At 48.6% G+C, this 22,443-nt stretch overlaps 1 protein-coding gene across 1 annotated transcript in view; it reads left to right on the top strand.

Annotated features, from left to right (window-relative positions):
• The window catches only part of SUMF1 (sulfatase modifying factor 1), a 103,301-nt gene extending 84,334 nt beyond the window's left edge, over positions 1-18,967 (top strand). Inside the window, exon 9 of the mRNA XM_075998556.1 lies at positions 15,182-18,967. Within this exon, the coding sequence (XP_075854671.1) occupies positions 15,182-15,430 (249 nt within the window). The 3' untranslated portion in view covers positions 15,431-18,967. The remainder of the gene's footprint in view (positions 1-15,181) is intronic.
• Positions 18,968-22,443: the final 3,476 nt, after the last annotated feature.

The following is a 22,443-nucleotide window of genomic DNA, read 5'->3' as shown; positions in this document are numbered from 1 at the left end:
GCCTCTGGAATTAGTCACAGTTGTCGGGCAAGAAGGCAATTCCGTTTCAGAGTAATTGCAGGTCGGATTGCTCTCCCGCCCCTGGGCCTGGGCCTGGGCCACGTTTGACAAACTCCTTGTTTTCTTTGCTGAGGGAATTGGAGGACTGACCAGAGCAACTCTTCCATCATGTCAGTTTGGCACCTCAGCAGCGTAACGTTAGACGCTGTGAATCAACGCTTAGGGGAAAAGCGAAACCAGCACACACATGATCAGGGGAAACGGGACTTTCCTAGTCGGGCGGCGCTGATAAAAAGCTCACCTGCGTTTACTCCGGTGCCTGCGGGAAGGGCTCGTGTTGGTTGCTTTTGCAACGTCTATCATTTTTGCTCTGCTCCAGACCCTTGCCAAATTAAGATTTTATTTATTTAAGTGACATCGGGATGATGCCCCTTTTAATCTCTTCGGTTGCCGTCTTTAGAAAGCAGGTTAGCAGAGGCTCTTGGAATTAGATTGTCAGGGCTCATTGTCTGAACCACCATGTGCTTAACTGTGCCACTGGGAGGCAATTGGTGTCCCCAAACGTAAAATGGGGATGATAACACCTACCTCTTGGAGTTGGGAGTAGCTATGAGATAATGCAAACATACAGTGCTTAGCACAAACTACTTGGCTAAGTGCTTACTAGGTAGTTGTTTCTATCACGAATATGATTACTAAAAGCAGAGGAGCAGGAGGTACTGCCAGATGGTCTTGCTGCAACCACAGACTCACAGCTGTAGATCCGAGAGCAACATGGACTAAGAAAGAGTAAGAAAGAACAAAGAGACTATACGTGAAAGCTTAGCTGACCCCTGTGTCAAACAAACAAACAAACGAACAGCTGGCACGATTGCCCCCAGGCCTGTGTTAGTCCTGGAATTTGGAAACATCCTGATATTGCATGGTCCACACGTCCCAGGAAGTTCTCATTAACGAGGAAAGTTAGATCTCATCACTGCTACATATATTGTGTGATTCTGAAGTTTTTCCTCTTGAATCCAACCTCACAAAGAACCTCTGGCAGGTCCAATACCAATGGAAATGTCATCTGTGGGCATAATAGTTATGAAAAAGGAAAAAAGAAAAGAGAGGGCAGTCTGTTGGCCCATAATAGGTTGATCAGCCTATTAAATGTTTTCTGTGGTGTTTTTAGTGCTAATTTGCATTTTGATTTTAGAGAATCATCTTTAGGTAGCTCTGCCTAGTTATTTAAATTCTTCCTTCTCATTTAATCCTGCATGCGCCTATAGTCCCAGCTACTTGGGAGGCTGGGGCAGGAGGATCACTTGAGCCCAGGAGTTTGAGGTTGCAGTGAGCTATGATGATGCCACTGTGCTCTAGCTCAGGTAACAGACAAAGACCTTATCTCCAAAATAAATAAACAGAAATAAAAATCAAGAGGATGTCAAAAGGAGAAGAGTTTAAGTTTTGCCAGACAGGATCCACTACAAGCTGGTGTAGTAGGTTTTATCTAGCTGGGCCATTCTCAAAGTGTGGCCTGGGGACCCCAGGGGTCTCCAGTTCCCTTTCGGGGGGTCTGTGAGTAAAAACGATTTTCTTAATAACAGTAAGATGTCATTTGCCTATTTTATTCTTATTATCTCATGAGTATAGAATGGAGTTTTCTAGAGACTACATAGTATGTAGCCTGATGGCTCATAGAATATGAGCTTGTATATTTTTATGTTTTAAAAAGTTTCCAGTCTTAATTTTTAATATGTTAAACATCTCTAGATATAACTCACATTACAAAAGCTCTTTGGGGTCCCCCAATCATTTCTAGAAGTGTAAAGGGATCCTGACACCAAAAAAATTTGAGAGCTGCTCATCTAGGAGAAAAGCTAGTCCTGCCAGTACCGAATCTGTCTTGCCAGAAAACCATCAGCCCTTCTCCATCTCTTCTGAGGACAGTGACAGACTGCGTTCAAATGGCCACAAGAGCAGGTGCATTAACCGTTAAGAAGCACTTCCTTCCTGTTTGTTTTTGGAGACCTATTAAATACAGAGGTGCATGTCCTTCCCTGGCCCTAAGAAGACCTCCACCAAAAATCTAGCTGAAGCCAGTCACTCTGGAAGGGTCAGAAAGAATCCCTGGAGAGCAGTACAGACAGATGGCTGTGCCATGAGGCGTCACATATTTCACAGAGACAGTGATAACGGACCTGGGTCCTCTGAAAGATAACTCTGTGTACGGACTGCCCTAAACCATCCTGTAGTTGGAATCACTTTGTTCAGAAGGACTCCCGAAAAGGGCTTTGCAAGAATTAGGCACAGGACTTGTAAGACCCTGACTACTGGTACAGCCTCTGCTCAAGGGGACATGGTGACGGGACCCTGCAGGTCACCAACTCTCTTCCCCCTCAGATAGTGGCTGTATTATAAAGCAGGTGGGGAAGGTGAGTGTTACTTTCTGAAACAGCTCACTTCCTCCTGGGGAGAACAACTGATTGTTCTCCCTCTTCTCTGGGCCGGTTTGCCTTGCAGCCAACAATTTCAGGCGCCTGGGAGGCGCCGGGCACTGTTGCTGGATGCTGATGTAGATGACCTGATTTAATGTGCACAGCAGTCTGGGGAGGAACTGGTTGCTCTGGGTTAGTATTCCCAATGTGCGCCTAGGACACTAGGACTCAAGACGCCCCAGGTGCACAGCTGAATGAGGCAGAGCCAGGACTCACAGGATTCTTGTGACTTCTGTGCTCAGTATTGCATCCTGGGATCCGTAGTGTTGTTGTGAGTTGGGGGTGGGGAGGGGTGGATGGAAGAGGGGAGATTCCTGGGGAAGAGACGGCCTCAAGGAGAAGGCAGGCCGGGGAGTGAGGCGGTGGACTGGATTAGGGGGTAAGAACATTGGATCTGGGGCCACACTGGGTTTGAATTCTGGTGCTACCACTTGCCAGATTTGCGACTTTGGGCAAGTTTACTCAACCTATTCTTGAGATTTTGAAAATTAAGTGGAAGTACTTCTAGAAAAGGTAGAATTCAAGACAGGAGGGTTAAAATAGTTTAGAGTGGTCTGTGCATAAACCTTTGACCTGCTTCAAGTCCATTTCACATTGTGAAGGTCAATTATTCTCAATATGGTAATGAGATACCCAAGGTAAAGACTACACATTTTCAAAGGAAGAAGTGTTTTCATCACATTCCCCCCGCCCCCAGAACGTGCCCCTTCTTTTTACAAAATGTTTATGGTACCCTAAAGAAGTGGATTTTTGGCCAGGCGCGGTTGCTCACGCCTGTAACCCTAGCACTCTGGGAGGCTGAGGCGGGAGGATCGCTCAAGGTCAGGAGTTCGAAACCAGCAAGAGGGAGACCCCGTCTCTACTAAAAATAGAAAGAAATTAATTGGCCAACTAAAAATATATAGAAAAAATTAGCTGGGCATAGTGGCGAGTGCCTGTAGTCCCAGCTACTTGGGAGGCTGAGGCAGGAGGATCGCTTGGGCCCAAGCGTTGGAGGTAGCTGTGAGCTAGGCTGACACCACGGCACTCTATCCTGGGCAACAGAGTGAGACTCTGTCTCAAAAAAAAAAAAAAAAAAAGGTGGATTTTTTTAGGGGAAGGGTGGGAGAAGTCGGGGTGTGTGGGAAACATTCACCCACTGGAAATAATGAAGATGAAAAGGTGCGTTATCAGCTCACTTGTTCCAGGCTCACGCTCATGAAAAGAACGTAGCCGATAACCACAGCTGAGACCCATGTGTGAAGAATGAGAGGAGAAGTGGGCTCCTGCTCCTTTAAACAGCGCACATGTGAGGACTTCCTTGATAAGATTAGGTCCCCTGGCCTTTGAGAAATGAGGGCTAAAGTTTCTTGCCTGCCACGCCTGACTCTGCCGCTGGGCTGGATCTGGGCCTTGTTTCTGAATATGCAGTTTCGGGGCAGCTTCCAACTCATTTGCTTCTGTTCCAGGACAGGTGTAAATATTCAGTCCCAGGGGTGGGGGTGGGGGGGACCTGAGTAATATGGGAAACACATTCACAGTTGTAATTTTATATTTATAAACAAGACCCTTTGCTTCAGGGCATACTGGGCAAGCCAAAGTCTGAATCACATTGACGACTGTGGCTTTCGCTCTGTGTGTGGGAAGGCTTCTCCGTGCCCTGGCAGCTTGCAGTGGTCTTATGTGCGATGCTCCCCTCTAGTGGCCAGGTTGGACTCTTTTCCTTTTCTTTTCTGTTCTTTTCTTTTCTTTTTGTTTTTTCTTTTCTTTTTCTTCTCTTTTTTTTTCTTCTTTTCTTTTCTTTCCTCTTCCCTCTTTTCCCTTTCCTCTCCCCTTCCCCCTTTTCCCTTTCCCTTTTCCCTTCCCCCTTCCCTTTCCCCCTTCCCCCTTTCCCCCTTCCCCTTCCCTTCCCCTCCCTTCCCCTTTCCCTTCCCTTTCCTCTCTTTTGTCTTCTTTTCTTTTTCTCTTCTCTCTTCTCTTTTCTCTCTCCTCTCCTCCCCTCCCCTCCCCTCCCTTCCCCTCTCCTCTCATCTTTTTCCTTTTCTTCCTTTCCTTTCCTTTCCCTTCCTCCCTCCCCCCCTCTCTCTCCTGCCCTGCCCTGTCTGGTCTGGGTGCTCCTGGGAGCTAGATTCCCACCCCTGCCCTGGCCGTAGACTGGCCTGCAGATAAGGCTTGCTCAGCTGTGCTCCTCTCTGCTGTCCCTAGGGCCACTCGCATATTTGACCAGATAGGGTGGTCATCAGTGGCATGTGAGGTCCTGAGGCACCAGGCCAGGAGGGCAGGGGCACGATCAGGCTGCTGTGCCCTCTGCTTCTACCGCACAGCCAGCGGGGCTGGGTTCTCGCCTCTGCAAATGGGAAGGCCTGCAGCCAGCACTTGGAGGACTTGGACCTGGGATGGCCTTGGGCAAATAACCTTGCAAGGCGTTGATTTCTTCCATGGTGGGGAGCAGGGGGCAGGTTTCTTCCTTTTGGCCTCAGAAGGGTCTTCTAGGCCCCTGCACCCCATGTTCTCTGTCTCTGTGACTGTAACTGCTCTGGGTCTCCATATGAGGACTCTCCCAGTATCTGTGCTTTTGTGTCTGGTTACTTCAGCAGCTCCCGCTCTGCAGGACTCTGCGGTGTGCTTTGAATTGACCTTTGCATAAGGCCCAAGCTGAAGTCAAGGTTCATTTTTGACCTATTTATGTGCTGAATCTGGCCACCGTCCCCAGCCTCCACTGCCCCAGCGAGCAGCGCGGCCTCTGGGCGTGCCCAGGAGAACCGTGGAGCTGTGGCAGAGCTGGAGGCTCCCTCCCTTGGGCCAATTCATCCGCGGGACACTGAGGCCCAGAGTCAGAGGGCCTCACCCAGGCCACACACGCCAAGAGGGTGGCGAAGCGGGATTTGCACCAGGGCCCGGCTCCCTGTGGCTGCTGAGGCAGGTGGAGCTGGGCTGGATGGGGCAGAGATGGGGGCCAGGAGGTCTGCGGGGGGGTTGGGGGGAAGCCCAGTGGGATGACCAGGCCCAGTGTGTGGGGCCAGAGGAAAGAGCAGAAGCCGCTGAGGATGGGTCAGAGGGGACCAGGCCAGGCTGGGGCGGAGGACGCCCACAAGACCTGAGATTTTTCTAGTTTTCTCTGATGACACAGTAAGGGCAGGGCCCGGACAGGTCCTGTCAGTGATGCCCCAGTGATAGCAGTGGACGGTGCCTGGGAAGGGAGGGGACAGGATAAGAGAGGCCTCGGGATGGGAGCAGGGGCAGGGCAGGGCAGCCCCTCCCACGGGGACAGGAAACGTCTGTGGCTCCAGCTCCGTGGGGCCTGGTTTCTAGAACCGCACTTTGCTCTGGGTTGCGCAGACCCCCACTCCCCCAGAGCCCAGGACTGACATGGGCAGCCTGGGGCAGGCGCAGAGGTAGCGGCAGGGCACACTGGCCTGGGAGGAGCTCAGGTGGCTCAGCTTGGAGTGGGGCAGCCTCAGGGAGCTGTCACTGTCCCCCCCAGGCCCTAAGGACTTGGGGTGGGGCTGTGGCTGGGAGGGGAGCAGGCAGGGCGGGAACCCAGGGGGAGGAAGAACATGGGGAAAAGGTAGGTTTCGGCTTAGGTGAAAAAGAACCTACTCCCGGGAGGTGCGGATGCTGCCACCCCAGGACCATACTGGGAGCACCCAGGATTCCGACTGGCACTGTCCAGTTGAACTGTTATATAGTACAAGCCACCCATGTAATATAACATTTCCTAGTTGTCGCACCAAAAAAGTAAAAAGAGGTGACATCCAATTTTAATAAGATACTTTATTTAATCTAATTTATGCCAAATAGTATCATTTCAATATGTAATCAGTATAAAATACTGAGCTATTTTACATTTCTTTTCTGTAATAAGTCTTTGAAATCTGGTGTTGGTTTTGTACTTATAGCACATCACAGTCCAGGCTAGCGACATTTCAAGCGGTCATGTGGCGGGTGGCGCCTGGTTTGGAAGGCACAGATCTAAATCTGGCTTGAATACGTCTGGTGCTCGGGAGCTCACTACCTCCTGGGAAGTCCACTCCACAGCTGTACGATCTGAGTTGGGAGTTGCATGAAGGACTAGCTGGGGAGACCCAGCTTCACTCTCTGGGTCCCCAAGCCAGTTGGCTTTCTCTGTGAGTCAATACCTCACATTGTCAGCCTCAGGTAGCCCCACAGGAGCCCTGAGATGGTTTCTGTGGCTGTTCTCAGTCTCCGCTTTTCTTGTTGAAGAACCTGGCCCAGGGACGCTGACTGACGTCCTCAGGGAGACCCAGCCAGAAGGTGGCAGAGCTGGGACTAGAAATCAGGACTTTGAAAGCTCTTCTCCCTCTGCTGTAGGAGGCTCTGGTTCCTTCCGTGTGACTTGGTTTCAGAAGACCTTCCAGGTCGACTCACACTCTGGCAGACACACTTACTTCTATGTATGTGGTGAATTACATTGATAGATTTGCCAATGTTGAACCGTCCCTGTATCTCTGGGATTGAAGCCCACTTGGCCCTGATGGGGTATTTTTTGATAAGCACCTCAATTCAGTTTGTTAGGATTTTATTGAGCTATTTTGCATCTATATTCATCACGGATATTGGTCTGTAGTTTTCTGTTTCTGTTGAGTCCTTTCCTGGTTTTGGCATCAGGGGGATGGTGGTTTTGTAAAACATCTGGGGAGAATTCCTTCTTTCTCAATGTTGCAAAATAATTTCTGCAGGATAGGAGATGTTCTTCTTTGTAGGCTTGGTTATATTCAGGCATGAAACCACCTGGTCTGACACTTTTTTTTAAAGAAAGGTTTATGATTGCTGCTTCAATTTTGATACTTGATATTGTTCTGTTCAGAAACTCTGTTTCTTCCTGACTGAGCCTAGGAAGGCTGTGTGTTTCTTAGAATTTGTCCATTTCTTGCACATTTTCAAGTTTATGTACGTAGAGATTTTTATAGTATTCATAGATAATATTTTGTATTTCCCTGGTATCAGTTGTACCTCTTTTTTCATTCCTGATTGAGCTTATTAGAGTCCTCTCTTTTCTGCTTCTTGTTAATCTAGTGAGAGGCTGTGAATTTTTAAAAAATATTTTCAGAGAACCAACTTTTTGTTTTATTAATCTTCTATATAAGTTTTTTCATCATTGATTTGATTTAGTTCTGCTTTGATCTTGGATATTTCTTTTCTTCTGCTGGTTTTGGGATTTGTTTGCTCATCCTTTTCCAGTTCTTTGAGATGATTCATCAGATTGTTGATCTGTGATCTTTCTGTCTTTTGGATGCAGGTATTTATGAGTATAAGTTTTCCCTTCATGACTGCTTTAGCTGTGTCTGACAGATTTTGATAACTTGTGTCCCCTTTTTCATTTAATTCAAAGAATGTTTTGGTTTCTCTCTTAATTTCTTGCTTAACCCTATAATCCTTCAGCAGTAGGTTGTTTCATTTCCATGACTTTGTGTAGAGATCAGAGTTTCTTTTCGAGTTGATTTCTAAATTTATTCCACTGTGGTCTAAGAAGATGCATGGTATAATTTCTGTTTTTTTAAATTTGTTGAGACACACTTCATGGCCTAGGATATGGTCAGTCTTAGAGAATGTCCCATGAACTGATGAGAAAAACATATATTCAGTGGTTACTGTGTAGAATGTTCTGTAACTGTCAGGCCCATTTGTTCTAGAGTTCTGTTTAAGTCCATTGTTTCTTTATTTTCTGTTTGGAGGATCAGTCTTGTTCTGTCAGAGGTGTGTTGAAGGTTCCAGCTATTACGGTGTTGCTGTTTATCCTTTTGTTTAGATCAAGTAGGATGTGGTTTATGAATTTGGGTGCACCTGAGTTAGGTCCATAAATATTTAGAGTTGTTATGTCTTCTTATAGAATTGTACCCTTCACCATTATATAGTGACCATCTTTGTCTTTCAGTACTTTTGTTGAAGACTAAATTATCTGAAATCAGAACTGCTGTGACATCTTTCATTTGGCTTCCATTTACATGGAATATTGTTTTACATCCCTTCATCTCAAGTCTGAATGCATCCTTGTGGGTTAGATATGTTTCCTGAAGACAGCAGATACTTGGCTTGTGTATATTTATCCATTCAGCCAGCCTATGTCTCTTTAGTGGGAAGTTCAAGCCATTCACATTTATTGAAAGAATTGATAAGTGGGGCAGATTTCTGTTCATCTTGTTGCGTTGAACTTTGTTACTTTGTTTTCTCTCTTGAGCCCTTGTGGTACCTGGCCTTTGACCTTTACCTTTTGGATGAGTTGACATTGGTGAGTGTTTATTGTGCTGATCCGTATGTAATGCTGTTGTTCTGAGTACTTCCTGGAGGGCAGGTCTTGTCTTGAAGAATTTCCTCAGTCTTTGCTTGTCTGAGAAGGTCTTTATTTCTCCTTCATATAAGAAACTTAGTTTTTTAGAATACAAGATTCTAGGCTGGGCATTATTCTGTTTGAGAAGAGTGAGAATAGGGTCCCAGTGTCTTCAGGCTTGTAAGATCTCAGTTGAGAAGTCTGTAGTTAGTCCGATGGGTTTTCTTTTGTAGGTTACCTGCTTCTTTCACCTTATAGCTCAAAGGAGAGCCTCTTTTGTTTTCATTTTGGCCAGTCTGATGACTATGTGTTGTGATGTCTTCCTGTTTGCAACAAATCGCTAAGGAGTCATTTGACTTTCTGTTATCTGGATAGCTAGATTTTTAGCAAGGCCAGGGAAATTTTCCTCCATTATATCCTCAAAGAGTTTATCCAATGCTTATGTATTTTCTTCTTCACCCTCAGGGATGTCTATAATCCTCATGTTAGGCCTCTTCATATCATTCCACATTTCTTGTAGGCTTTGCCCTTTTATTTCTCTGCTGTATCTCTCTGACTGACTTGTTTAACTGAAAGGTAATATCTTCAATTGTTTCGTCTATTGATCTATCCTATTCTTGAGGCTTTCCACTGTGTTTTGTAATTCCTTGAACAAATTCTTCATTTCCAGAAGTTCTGTTTGATTTATCTTTAATAATTCGATTTTTGTAGTCAATTTTTCTTTCAAGTCCTCTTGGCATTTAGACCCTGCCAGTGCCTTTCTCCTTCCTGTTCTGCTTCACAACCCATTCCTGTGGAATCTTCTGTAGGTTCAGGCATCCTTCCCTCTGACCGTCATCTGATCTCTTTGTCTGCCTGTTTGTTTTTCACTTTCATCTAAAATCTTTCCTTCTTACAGACATGCTCTGGCTGGAGATGTTTCTCATCCCCCGTCTTGCTTCTCACTCTGGCCTCTAAGGTTTTTGATGACAAATCTGAACATGATGGTGTGGGGAAATTACTATGACAGTTATCTTCTTGGCAGCTCTATAGAAGTTAGTTATGGACCTTATTGTGTATCACACACCACAGCACACATTTTTATACTATCACGATGTCAGGCATGCTGTAGCATCACTCTGACACCAATCAGATTTTAAAGAAAAGGAAATAGAATACTTCACGTATAGACATTATGAGGTCTTTAAAAGCCTAAAATTATTAAAGATTTTCAAACTATAAGGAAGGCCTTGCTGAAATAACAGGAAAATCTCTAATCCCTAAATTCTCTAATGACAGTTAAAGATCAATCCTATGAATTCTCTGCTGGCAGGCAACCTGCTGGGACTCTGTTCTCACAGATAACACAAAAGAGCCAAAAATAAGAAAAAGGATGTACATATTTCTCTCTATATCCACCAGCTCACAGCCTTTAGAATTTGTTTCTAGAGCCTGAAGGTGTTTCCTGAGAAGCTCCCAGTCCAGACAACAGGGGGATAAACTCCAGGCCTTCATTTCCTGCCCCAAACCACATCTCAGAGGCAAAAATCACATCCCCTGTGATAGGCCTGACTACATTTCAGAGATACCCAAGTCTCCAGGAAGAGAAGAAAGAAAAAAGGCGCACAACTTGATGTGTTTCAACTGCCTGCTAATTGCTCCACAACAATGGCTATTTTCCTCTTTGTCCCCATCAAAGCAGCAAGCCACTTGGCTTTGCTGCTGACAGCTCCTTTCCCTTTCTTTGGGATGCCGCCTCATCTCCCTGCTCACTTCACCTCCCTTTCTTTCTCTAGTGCTCATTCTCTCTGTCACTCTCTCTGTCCTTATCAATGGGAAAATAAACTTTTTAAAACTTTTATATCTTAATTGCTGCATGAGAAACCTTTCTCCACCTATGCCGTGAGCACCTGCTAGACTTTCCACAGTAACATTTGGTGGCCCACCCGGGGACTTTTCTCTTTCTCTGCCTCTGCACGGTGACAAAGGAAAATCTCTTCTCTGCCTCCGCATGGGGACTTTTCTCTGCCTCCATGTGGGGAGAAGTCAATTTTCTCCCCCGTGAGGAGACTGTGTCATTGTCTTATTTTTCTGCCTCTGGATGGAGAGCTGCTGCATCCCTCTCAGTGCCCTCAAATTGTTTGGGACTCGGTGAGTCACTGGGTCTCTGGAAACTTTGGGAATGGTCATAGGCACAGCGTGGAGAGTGGCAGCTTGTCAGTTTGGTTTCCTTAGTCCAGGAAAAACCCAGCATGGAGGGGTGCTGCCTAACCACTATGGTCACAATCTGAGTCATAGTTCGGGATGCCTGTTCTCTGGCCCAGATCACTAGGTTTTGGTCTGACTTTAGATTTTCAGGGACACCAGATGTCTGATCAGTCCTTCAGTGGTCATCTGAGTTGGAGTTGCTCTCTCAGACTTCTGGAACCTACGACCATCCCTCAAAATGTCCGTCATGGCAATGTTCAGTTGAAACTTTGGGACTCATCGACCCCCATCGCAAATGTTCAGTAAATTAAAGGACCAGGAAATTTGGCCCAAGAATGAATCTCTGCCTGATGGCCAGCGAAGAGCCTAACGTCCTCTACTTTCAAACTTTCTAGACATCCTGGTCTTCACTCTGCCTGCCTCATGTCACTTCTGACCCCTGCATCTCTCTCGCTGCCTCATTGTCTGGATGATATTTCTCTTTTGGATCCCTTGTTCCTCCTGCTTCCTCTCCATCTCCGTTTCCCTCACCTGAGCAGCCCTTCCAGAGCTCCCTGCCCGCCTGCACCCCAGCTCCCTTTCTGGGAGGCTGCAGGGTAGGAAGGCCTTGCAAATCAGGTACCCACATGGATGAGGCCAGGAGGAAACGCCACCCCTTTCCTGTCGGAAGTCATTCTCCTCTCTACTAGTCTGCATCCTGACGCCAGGGAGGAACACTGCCTCTTAGCAATGGGCTTCACCTGCCAGGCAGCCCCACCGTTTGGCACAAACTCCACGACTTGAGAAGGGGCCTCAGTCTCCACAAGCGGAACTTTAAACCTGGCCTTCAAGGTCTTTGATAACAGCCATGGGGAGAGGTGAGAGGAAACAGAGTGGGACTGACAGCAGCCCCGAAAGCAGAAAAAGCTTTTCAAATCATGGCTGCCACTGTGAAAGGGTTTTCACCAGAGCCAGAGTTACTGAAAAAAAGGTCCCGGGCAAGAAGAGGACAAGACCACACCCTGCCACAGGAACTGAGCCCGGCCTTCACGACAACTCTGGCTCCCCTCCTCCTCCCCCTCCCCCCTCCCATATCCCCTCCTCCCTCCCTCCCTCCCCTCCCCCTTGGTTATTCTGACATCAGAAACAGCCATTGTTATAGAATTACTGAAACCTAGGCTGAGCGTAGGTGTCAGTAATACCATAACCAGTGCTTATTGACCAGGAAGGTGCTGGGGAACTGGTAGTCTGACCGTAGCAACACTGTTTCATCATTGTTAGTTGGCAGTGCTCTTGTAGTCAGTACAGTTAGTGTCGTTGGTCGGTGGTGCTGGCCTAGGACAGTCAGTGCTGCCTGTCAGTGGTGTCAGCCTAGCAGCGACAGTGCGGTGTGCTAGCAGTGCTAGCACAGTAGTCGACTGTCTGTCAGTAGCGACAGCACAGTGTAGTCAGTGCTGTTAGGACAGTTAGTATTGTTGGTACCGTCAGCCTGGTTCATGGAGCTGGTGTCGTGGCACCGTTAGTGTCCCCAGCCCAGGGCGTGTAGCGGGCAGTGCTCACTAGGTGCCAGCACAGCTAGCGTGGCGTTCGCACAGACGGACACGACCACGCGACAGGGCGTCCCCTGCAGTGTGTCCATTGAGGCGCTGAACAATGACAAGCTCCTGAGGAAAAGTGGCTGGTGAGCCATCACCAAGGTGATGCTGGCCTGTCACCTTGCTGCTGGGACAGAGCCCAGTAGTGTCCAGGCAGAGCCTGTATAGCCTGGAAAGTGTCTGTATGGATTTCAAATCCGGGTCCCTCTAAACATCCTGAAGTGGTTGGTGTCACCGAGACTGAAGACACCCTGTGTGTACTCACAAAATATGCCGGTGGTGGAGCCCTTTTCCAGAATGCACGGAGACACGGCCACCTGGAGGAGGAGGAGGAGGAGGAGGAGGAGGAGGAGGAGGAGGAGGAGGAGGAGGAGGAGGAGGAGGAGGCGGCGGCGGAGGCGGCGGCGGCGGCGGAGGCGGCGGCGGCGGCACGAGCCCAATTCCAACAGATCCCTGCTGCGTGCAGTTTTGCCATGAGAGCCAGGTTATATCCTACAGTCCCCAAACATCCTCCTCGATGACAGTGACAACATCGATGCGGACGACTTTGGCTTTGCCACCCATTTAGCGCAGAGAAGCTGGACACCTTCTGTGGAACTCCTGTTGTTTTTTTTTTTGTGCCCGAGAAGTTGCTGAACGAGGACTCCGTGGGACCAGTGGTGGACGCGTGGCGCCAGGGGCTGTCCTCTACACCACGACGGCCGGGGACTCTGCCACTGCATGGTGAGAAACGGGGGGACCTTCAAGCAGCCTCACACACGCAGTGTTGAGACACCTGTTTTCTTTTCAGAGGAACCGAAAACATTGCTGGAAAAGTTCCTGACCCTTGACCCCAGTGAGAGGCCCACGCTCCTTCAAATGACGAGGGGCATGTGGAGGAACGGGCAGGAGGTGCCAGAGGAGGGCAGGAACCCGCCGTGACTGCCAGCCCTCTAGCAGGCCGCACCCGAGTCCCTGTCCCAGCAGCCCCTCCAGCCACAGCGCCAGCAGCCACGGCAGGGAGCCGGGACGAGGCACCTGTCCCCAGGAAACCTCCCGGGAAGCCACCTCCCGCCAGGCTGGGCATCCTGAGGGGAAGACGTCAGCCTACCCTGTGAAGACGGCCAGGCCGCAGAAGCTCGCCAGGACGCTTGCCAGCTTCACTCCTTCCTGCCAGCCCCAAAGATCCGCTGCAGACGGGCAAACAAGGTGGTGGCGGCGGCGGTGAATGCTGAAGCACAGAGAGCAAGCGACGGGGACAGCTGTGGGTGGGGGTGGGAGCCGGGAGCATGTGGCCCGCGGCCCTCAGAGGCAGCTGAGCCACGCCAGGCCCAGCCACGCCAGAGTTCATGGAGCTGGTTCATGGAGCTGGTGTCGTGGCACCGTTAGTGTCCCCAGCCCAGGGCGTGTAGCGGGCAGTGCTCACTAGGTGCCAGCACAGCTAGCGTGGCGTTCGCACAGACGGACACGAACACGCGGCAGGGCGTCCCCTGCAGTGTGTCCATTGAGGCCACGCCAGACTGAGCCACACTATACTGAGCTGTGGCAGAGCCTGGAGCCCTGGAGACAAGAGGGCCCCTCTGCCCCCAGCGGGTCCCCTTGGTTCCCCATTTTCCTTATGCTTAACAGCCCAGTGAGCGGTCACCAGTGCTGCTGTCCTTAAAATCCATCCCTCCCCTTCCCCCTTCCCCTCCATTCCCTTCCCCCTTTACCATCCCCCTTCCCCACCCTTCCCTGCCCCCTGCACCCTTCCCTTTTCCCCCTTTCTCTTCCCTCCCCCTCCCCCTCCCTTTTACTCCCCCCTCTCCCTTCCCTTCCTTTACCCCTTCCCTCCCCCCTTCCCTGGCTCTCACCCCTTCAGCAATGCCTTGTTTTTTGTTTTTATCAGAGATTACAGTGCACACATGGGAGATTCAGATACATTTGAATTAGTTTGTGAAGTAACTTTATTTCCAGGGACCTATAGTTCTAATTCTCTGGAAGCCTTAAAAAAATGAAATACAAATGTGAAGGACAATCAAGTAATAAATAGTACTCTTGACAAAATGTGATATGATTTGTGTGCATATTAGCATAACAGTGCTGGTGATATGCTGAAGTTTCAGTTCTTCTGGCAGAAGCTCGCCAGGAGACCAGCCAACCTCCGGCTTACGGCTGACGATAGGCCGCTTGCTGCCGGCCCAAACCTCCGCCTCAAACGGCAGACACGGTGGTGCCGGCACATGCCATGGACGGCAGCAGCAGAGAAACAAATATGTGGGGCGGTCCGGCCACGCTTCCTGTACCTAATTTTATGGATTATAGCTTTATTCATATCACTCTTAATAGACAAGTCATAGCTGCAGACATGCATGCAGTACAACGTGAGTTTAGGTATATGTGCACCATGTGGAATGGTGACATGAAGCTAATTGACATATGCGTCACCTCAGAAAGCAAATGCAGCCTGATGTCACCTCCCTGTTGAACCTGCAAAGCTGACCTCATAGAAGCAGAGTAGTTTGATGGCGAGGAGAGGCTGGGGTGGCACAGAGAGGGCATGCAAAGTTGCTCACAGGGACAGAGTTTCAGACAGGCAGGAGGAAGAAGCCCTGACATCTCTTGCACAGCAGGGTGATAAGAGTCCATGAGACTGCCCCGCACACTTCAGAATACCTGAGAGGCTCCTCCTTCACATGTCTCCTTGCCTTTAGAACGGAGACCAAGAAGACCTTGATTCTGGCCAGGCCTGGACTCCCCACTGCAGGCTCTTAGATGGGGCGCCCCATGCCCTCCTGTTGCCCTGGGAGCCCCGGCTCTGCCAGTCCATCACCGGCTGTGTGTCTTCAGGTCAGTCCCCTCACCTCTCTGTGCCCCCTTCCCCTCATCTGCAAAATGGTGGCAGCAGTAGATCCAACAGTGCCTGGTACAGGGTATTTTCTCAATACACGAGTTGTCACTAGTACTCCTCCCACCTAGGCAAACACCTCAGCAGTTATTGCTTCTTTCCAGATCTTTCCTGGTGGCCTCTTAAAATATACTCACAGATAAGCTTTCTGCATATAACAGTAATGTAGGCTTACCATGCAAAGCTTGAAGAGACATGGTACTGAGAGCGGATCCTTACCAAGTGCTGTCTACATAGATCCATCTCATAACAATCCCAGCAGTGAGGCGCAGTTGCTATTCCCACTTTAGAGAGTGGCGGCCAAGGCACAGAGAGCTTCAGTCATTTGCCTAAGAGAACACAGCTGGTGGACAGCAGAGCTGGGACTTGCACCAGACGGTCTGGTTTCAGAGTCTATGTCTTTCACCACTGTGCTACCTGCTCCCCGGGACACCCCAAGTCTCCAGGAACACCCCAAGTCCCCATCACACAATTGCTCACATTTCCCACTTCTGTGTCATCTTTTTTCCATTGTGTATATAGACACACAATTTTTGGTTAACCGAAAGCATAGTTTTTTCCCCTGATTTGAATTAGGCATTTCCTGGACTAGCCTTCCTTTAATTAATTTGTTGAGTGGTTCCCTACAGCACCATTTGTGCCTTGGGAATCATCCAGGCAACTCCCACTCAGCATCCCGGTCACCCAGAGCTGCATTTTGGCTGGGAGGAGTAAGAGGCCCCTTGTCTTCAGAGCTGAGGAACTCAGTCTCTCATTTATCTACAAACAAGACAGTCTCTCATTTATCTCCTCTTTTGCAAATGCACAGAGAAGCCAATTGAGATTAATTTGAGGATGAAAAAACAATGGAGATGGCCCTTTAGAATGTACCTCCAAATCTAAATTAGGGTCCCAAACAACAATTCCTAGGAAAAGAACCAGCTCAGAGTAAACCAAGACCATCAACCAAAACTGGGAGGTCCAGAGCTCAGGAGGACTTTCCAGTTCCGCCAGAGGAGAAGCTCAGAGTCGGGGGGCAGGGGGGAGCCCAAAAGGGTCATGCCAATACCTGGCACCGAGTTCAGGCTACTCCTTCGGGGGTCCTGAGTCTTCTCTGAGCCCTTCTGAGTGTCAATGTTGTTAACTGAAAAGAAGCCAAACTTTGTAAAATAATTTTAAAGAGGTTTATTCTGAGCCCAATTTGAGGACCATGACCTGGAGCCACGCCCAAGAAGCCTTAAGCAAGTGGATGTGCTGTGGTTGGGTTACAAGTTGGTTTTTTCATTTCAGGAGGACAGGGGTTACAGATAAAGTCATAAATCAATATGTGGAAGGCATACATTCCTTTTGGCCCAAAAAGATGGGCCATTTCAAAGGTGAGGGGCTTACCAGTGATAGGTGGGTTTAAAGACTCTTTGACTTGTTAAAGACATAAAACTTTTGTCTAAAGGCTTGGAATGTTAAGGTAAGTAAGCCTGTAAAATCAGAGACAAACCATTGCACATATATTTGTTGTGTAAACTGAGGTCCTCCAGGTTTGTTTTGCATAGCCTTAGGTCTGTTAATGAGTTGCAAAGGATGTCTCCAAGAAGAGAGGGGGGCATGATGAGGCATGTCTGACCTCCCTCCTCCTGGCAGGCAATTTAGTTTTAGGATATCCCCTTTGCCAAAAGGGGGTCCATTCAGTCAGCCGATGGGTGGAGGACCTTAAGATTTTATTTTAGTTCACACTTCTGTCTCCCTGAAATGTATAAAACCAAACTGGAACCCAACCACAGCAAGTCCACTTGCTCAAGGCTTCTTGGATGTGGCTGCCAGTCCTAGTCCTCGTATTAGACTCAAAATAAACCTCTTTAAATTATTTTACAGAGTTTGGCTTCTTTTCTGGTAGCCAGAAAAGAAAACAAAGAATATTCGTTAATCATCCTTAAATATTTGAAGGGCCATCATGAGTAAAAGTGAAAGGAATTACTGTGTACATACATTCCCAGGAGGGAGGCCTAGACACACTGGGTGGAACTTACAAGAGAGTCAGACAGAAGAATTTTCTAATGTTCAGAGCTTTCCACGAAGGCAGATGCAGCCTTAATAGGTAGTGGGTTGAGGCTAGAGGATCATCACCTGGTGAGTGTGTTTGTAGAAAATTCATTTATTGAACAGCAGGTTGAGTAAAATACCCTTACTTTAAGGTTACAGTGTAACACGGAGATGTTTTTAATCCAAAGATCATCCCATTTCCTTGTGCTAAGAAGTCTAACCCCAGTACATGTCAAGCAGAGGGAAACTACAAGATGAACACCAAAGTATAAACAGAATGTGATACAGAGCTCTAGAGGAGAAAGGAAAGGCAGACTAACAGGAGACTATAACCCAGCACAGCAGGAAAGAAACTGTAGAAACAATGAAGCATGAAGAGTAAACTTGGGACGAGGGAAGGGGCCCGTAGACCACAATGCCTATGTCAGAGGATAAAGGGGCTACCATATGTGTGTCAAGTGCCTGACAGAGCTATGGCATTTAGCACGCAGTCCACTGTAATTTCTTCTCTCTCCCCTTATGTTCAAATGCTACCCTTCAAAAGAATCCCTACCACTTCCGTAGGTTTCCACGGTGATTTCCCAAGCACTATCTTACTCAGGTAGGGCAGCTATTACTTCCCCTGTTTCAGAAATGGGAGACTAAGCCACCTGCTCATGTTCATAAGTAGAACTGAGACCCCGTCTGATTTCAAGGCGGTAAAGGGTCTGTCCTTCAGGGAGCTATTCCCATATAGAATAAAACTGCTAGGGGAAAAATTAAAATATAAAAGATAATCTCCTAGGGTGAAAATCAAGTTATTTAGAAATAAAATATTTCCAATTTTCCTATAAACACGTGGATTAGAGCAGAGAGTGGGAATTAAGACAATAGTTAAATTCTGACTTCATGGAAAAATTTACATGCCTATTGATTTTTTGCTATTATAACTGTTCGCACTGTATTTTATGTGTACTGTGAAGAAAGATGGATAAAGCCAGAACTCACCTACTGCAAATCAGTCGTGCATCTGTAAGCAAAATGAGCCAGATAAATATTTGGATGTCATGGGCCCTGTTTTGTTTTCATGTATTTTGATTTCTTTAAAGACATGGACCTGTTGAACCTAAGAATCTATAGAGCCCAATATCCAAAATCTAGAAAGTCACATTTTGTTTCAGTTGTTCTTTTAAAAAATACAAACACCATAAACCAGTGTGCAGTGACGCCAAAATCAATTGGACTAATCAATCAGACTAAGTCTTGAGGAAATTCTCATTTTGCCTTTTTGATAATCCTGTTTGGTAGGTTTCCCAATTTTAAGTAAAACACTATTACTCTTGAAAAAATGTTACAGTTTTCTATCACAATAGAGTTTTCAACTGGAAATATAAGTAAATCTCATCATCCACTGTAGTTCTTTCTTATCTTACCCAAGGAAGCCCTTGTTGTCAAGTTCTACGTCATTATTTTGCACATACTTTTCTTCATGTATACAACCTCTAACTTAAAACCTGGGCCAAAACAATGGAAAAAGTTATCATTTGCAAAATTTAAGTTCTCTTCCTCCAAATCTTCCCTCTGCCCCTTTTGTAATCAGAAAAATCAACAGCAATGATGCAAAATCTCACAGAGATGACCTTCTGAACAAATCTGTTGTTACCCTAGACAAAACGGAATGCTCATACTACTTCTCACTGCATCAAATAGAATATACCCTTCAAAAGTGTTCAGTGAATTGAAGCCGTATAAGAGAAAGCAATAGACTAAAATGTAGTCAGTTCTCCTCTCACCTTTTGCTCCTGGTTGGCACAACAAGGATTCAGAACTAGAAAGTTCAGAATCCAGGACGGTGCAATTCAGTTTCCACCTTGTGTCTTCTGCTCTGGAAACTGCAGAAGGTCAACTAACAAGACAGGACAGGCTTGACGGATCCTTCAACATCCATCCGTTCTCAAGAAAGAACTGAAAGGCAGTAGAATACCAATCCGGAACGTTCTACCTCCTTAACAAAATGATCTACTGAGACCTTGAGGTGAAAAGGAGCCAGGAACACAGGTCAGCCAACCTAATGAGGAGCTCGCAAGTTCGGAAGAGCTCAGGAGGACGAAAGCTTCCAGAGAATTGGAACTAAGGATCCCTAGACGTGAAGTTACTTCACAAAATGCTTCAAATGTACTGGAATCTCCCATATGTGGATCATAATGTGTGATGACATAAAAAACAAACAAACAAAAAAAAACCCAAAACAGGCATTGCTGAGGGTGTGAGAGCCAGGGACGGATTTTAAGGACAGAGCACTAGGTGACAGCTCCCTGGGCTGTTAAGCATAAAGAAAATCCGCACTGGGGAACAAAGGGGACCGGTGGGGGCGGAGGGGCCCCCTTGTCCCGGGCTGCCGGGCGTGCGGCAGGTCACAATGCTGTGCCCGGAGGCCTCTGCAGGCCGCGGCTGCTTCTGGGCGGCGCCCACCGAGAGCTGGGAGTCCCTACCTGGCTGACCTCCCGCTCCGCGTTGTCAGGATCCGGGCAGCTCAGGGGCTTCTTGGTCTCCGTTCTAAAGGCAAAGCAACATGCGAGGGGACTCTCAGGTATTCTGAAATGTGCAGGACAGTCTCGTGGACTCTCGCACCCTGCTGTGCAACACACGTCAGGGCTCCTTGCTCCCGTCTGTCTGAAACTGTACCTGTGACCAACTACCCGTGCCCTCCCTCTGCCAGCCCAGCCTCTCTTCACCACCGCGCTGCTCTACTTCCACGAGGTCAGCTTGCAGGTTCAGCAAGTGACGTCACACTGTGTTTGCCTTTCTGAGGTGACGGATATGTTAATTAACTGCATGTCACCATTCCACATGGAGCACATAGACATAAACCTCACACTGTACCGCAGACATGCGTCCATCTGTGACTTGTCTATTAAAAATAATGTCAGCAAAACCATAATACTGTGTTTCCCCGAAAATAAGACCTACCTGTAAAATTAGCCCTAGCAGGATGTCTGAGCACGTGCGCCATAGAGGCCCCACCCCGAAAATCAGCCCTAGTGCTGGGCGTGGCTGCGCAGCATCTGCACAACCCGTGCGTGTCGTCGCGGAGCGGGAAAGAACACGAGCAGCCCTTCTCATCCGCCCGTGACAGCTCTAGTGCTGACAGGAGAGATCGGGGCGGTGGCTCTAAAGGAAACAGAGTCGCAAGACATTCAGGATGGGACTCGGGGTTTGGAGAGTGAGGATGATGTTCCAGAAGAAGACGACTTCACTAGATTTGAATAAATGTAGATGGTTGTACTGTACTTAAAAAAAAAAATAACATATCCCCTGAGAATAAGTCGTAGGGTGTCTTCTTGAGGAAAAACAAATATAAGGGCCCTGTCTTATTTTCGGGGAAACACGGTAGAGAACACAAGATGCAGGAAGCGTGGCTGGCCCGCCCCACGTACCTGCCCTGGCCGCTTCAGCTGTCCTGACTCACTGGCACCACCTTGTTCAGCTTTCTGTGTCTGCGGCAGATCTTTTCTGCTGGGAGGATGCAGCAATATCTTAAAAGGAACTTGCCCAGCCTTCTAGCCAGCCCCTTCAGGCCCTGGCCGTCTTCCTCTTCCGAGAGAGAGGTCGCGCTCTCCTCGTGCGGCTTCCCGGGCTGGACAGAGCCGTCTCCACTTGTCTCTTCCCCAAGGCTGCTGCTCTGGGTGGACGGGGAGGCCTCGGGGCTGTGCTGGGGGGCTACGCTAACTTGGGGACTCCTCCACCTGCTTCGTAGAGAACGCGCAGACGCTGTGGCCTTTGGTGTCCCCTGCCCCTGGACCCAAACGTCCTCCATGAGTCCAGAAAGGGCGGGCCTCAACTTGGGGTCCACGGTGAGGATCTTCCGCAGGAGTGCCGTCAGCTCTCGAGAGAAGGAAGCCGGCGTCTCGTACCTTCCCTCGGTGATGGTCATTTTCAGCTCCTCCCAGCTGTTGCCGTCGAATGGAATGCGCCCGGCCACCATGAAGTAGAGGAGGACGCCCAGGCTCCACACGTCCACCTCCGGGCCCCGGTAATCCTCCTCCAGGAACATCTCGGGCGGGCAGAAGCAGGGAGTCCCGCAGAAGGTGTACAGGTCTTCCTCGTCACTGAACGTCGCCGCGAAGCCGAAGTCGGCCAGCTTCACGTTCCCGTGCGCGTCCAGGAGGACGTTGGGGCTCTTGAGGTCGCGGTGCACGATGCGGTGCTCGTGGCAGTGCCCCACGGCGGCCAGCAGCTGGCGGAACAAGGGCCGGGCCTCCTCCTCGCCCAGGCCGCGGCGCCGCGCCACGTGCCAGAAGAGGTCCCCGCCGCGGGCGTACTCCGTGACCAGCCAGATGAAGTGTTCGTCCTCGATGACGTCCAGAAGCTTCAGGATGTTCGGGTGCCGCAGGGCCCTCAGGGCCTCGGCCTCCAGGTTGCCGTTTTCCAGGCTGGGGAGGGTCTTCTTGGGTATCATCTTCAGGGCCACGTGGGTGCCCGTGGGAATGTGCTCGGCCAGCATCACCTTGCCGTAGGTGCCCGAGCCGATCGTCTTGAGGATGTTATACTTCTCCAGCTCCTCCATGGGTAAAGAGGAGGCCGAGGCCTCCGTGGTCCCCTCCATGGTAACGCTACGTGAACTGCGCTTGCGAACCAGTGACCACAAGCGCTGGACCAGCCAGGCGAAGGGCACCAACGGCACTCACCACCCCAACTACACGGACTACGCTGACGATGTTAATAGATAACGCTAAATAGAGTGACAATACTAATTACACTAACACTACAAAAGAACAACTCTAAGTATACTATCTTAATAAAAAGCAATATTAACTACGCCATACTAATGCTACTAACAGACAATACTAACGATAATATGGTAACAACACTAACTACAGCATGGTAACAAAACTGACAAACTACTAACTATCCTACGCGAATACACCTAACAAACGATGCTAACTATACTAACTACACCAACAAAGCTCACTGACAAGGAAAAAGCAGTAGTGCTACAGGCCAAGTCCACAGGTCACCAAAAAAGCAGCTCCCTGGGCAATAATGACCGAAGTCCAAGGCCCAGCCAGGGGC

This window comes from Microcebus murinus, chromosome 28 (assembly GCF_040939455.1).
Source record: "Microcebus murinus isolate Inina chromosome 28, M.murinus_Inina_mat1.0, whole genome shotgun sequence".
NCBI classification, from domain to species: Eukaryota; Metazoa; Chordata; class Mammalia; order Primates; family Cheirogaleidae; genus Microcebus; species Microcebus murinus.
This window is presented reverse-complemented; position numbering and strand designations above follow the sequence as displayed.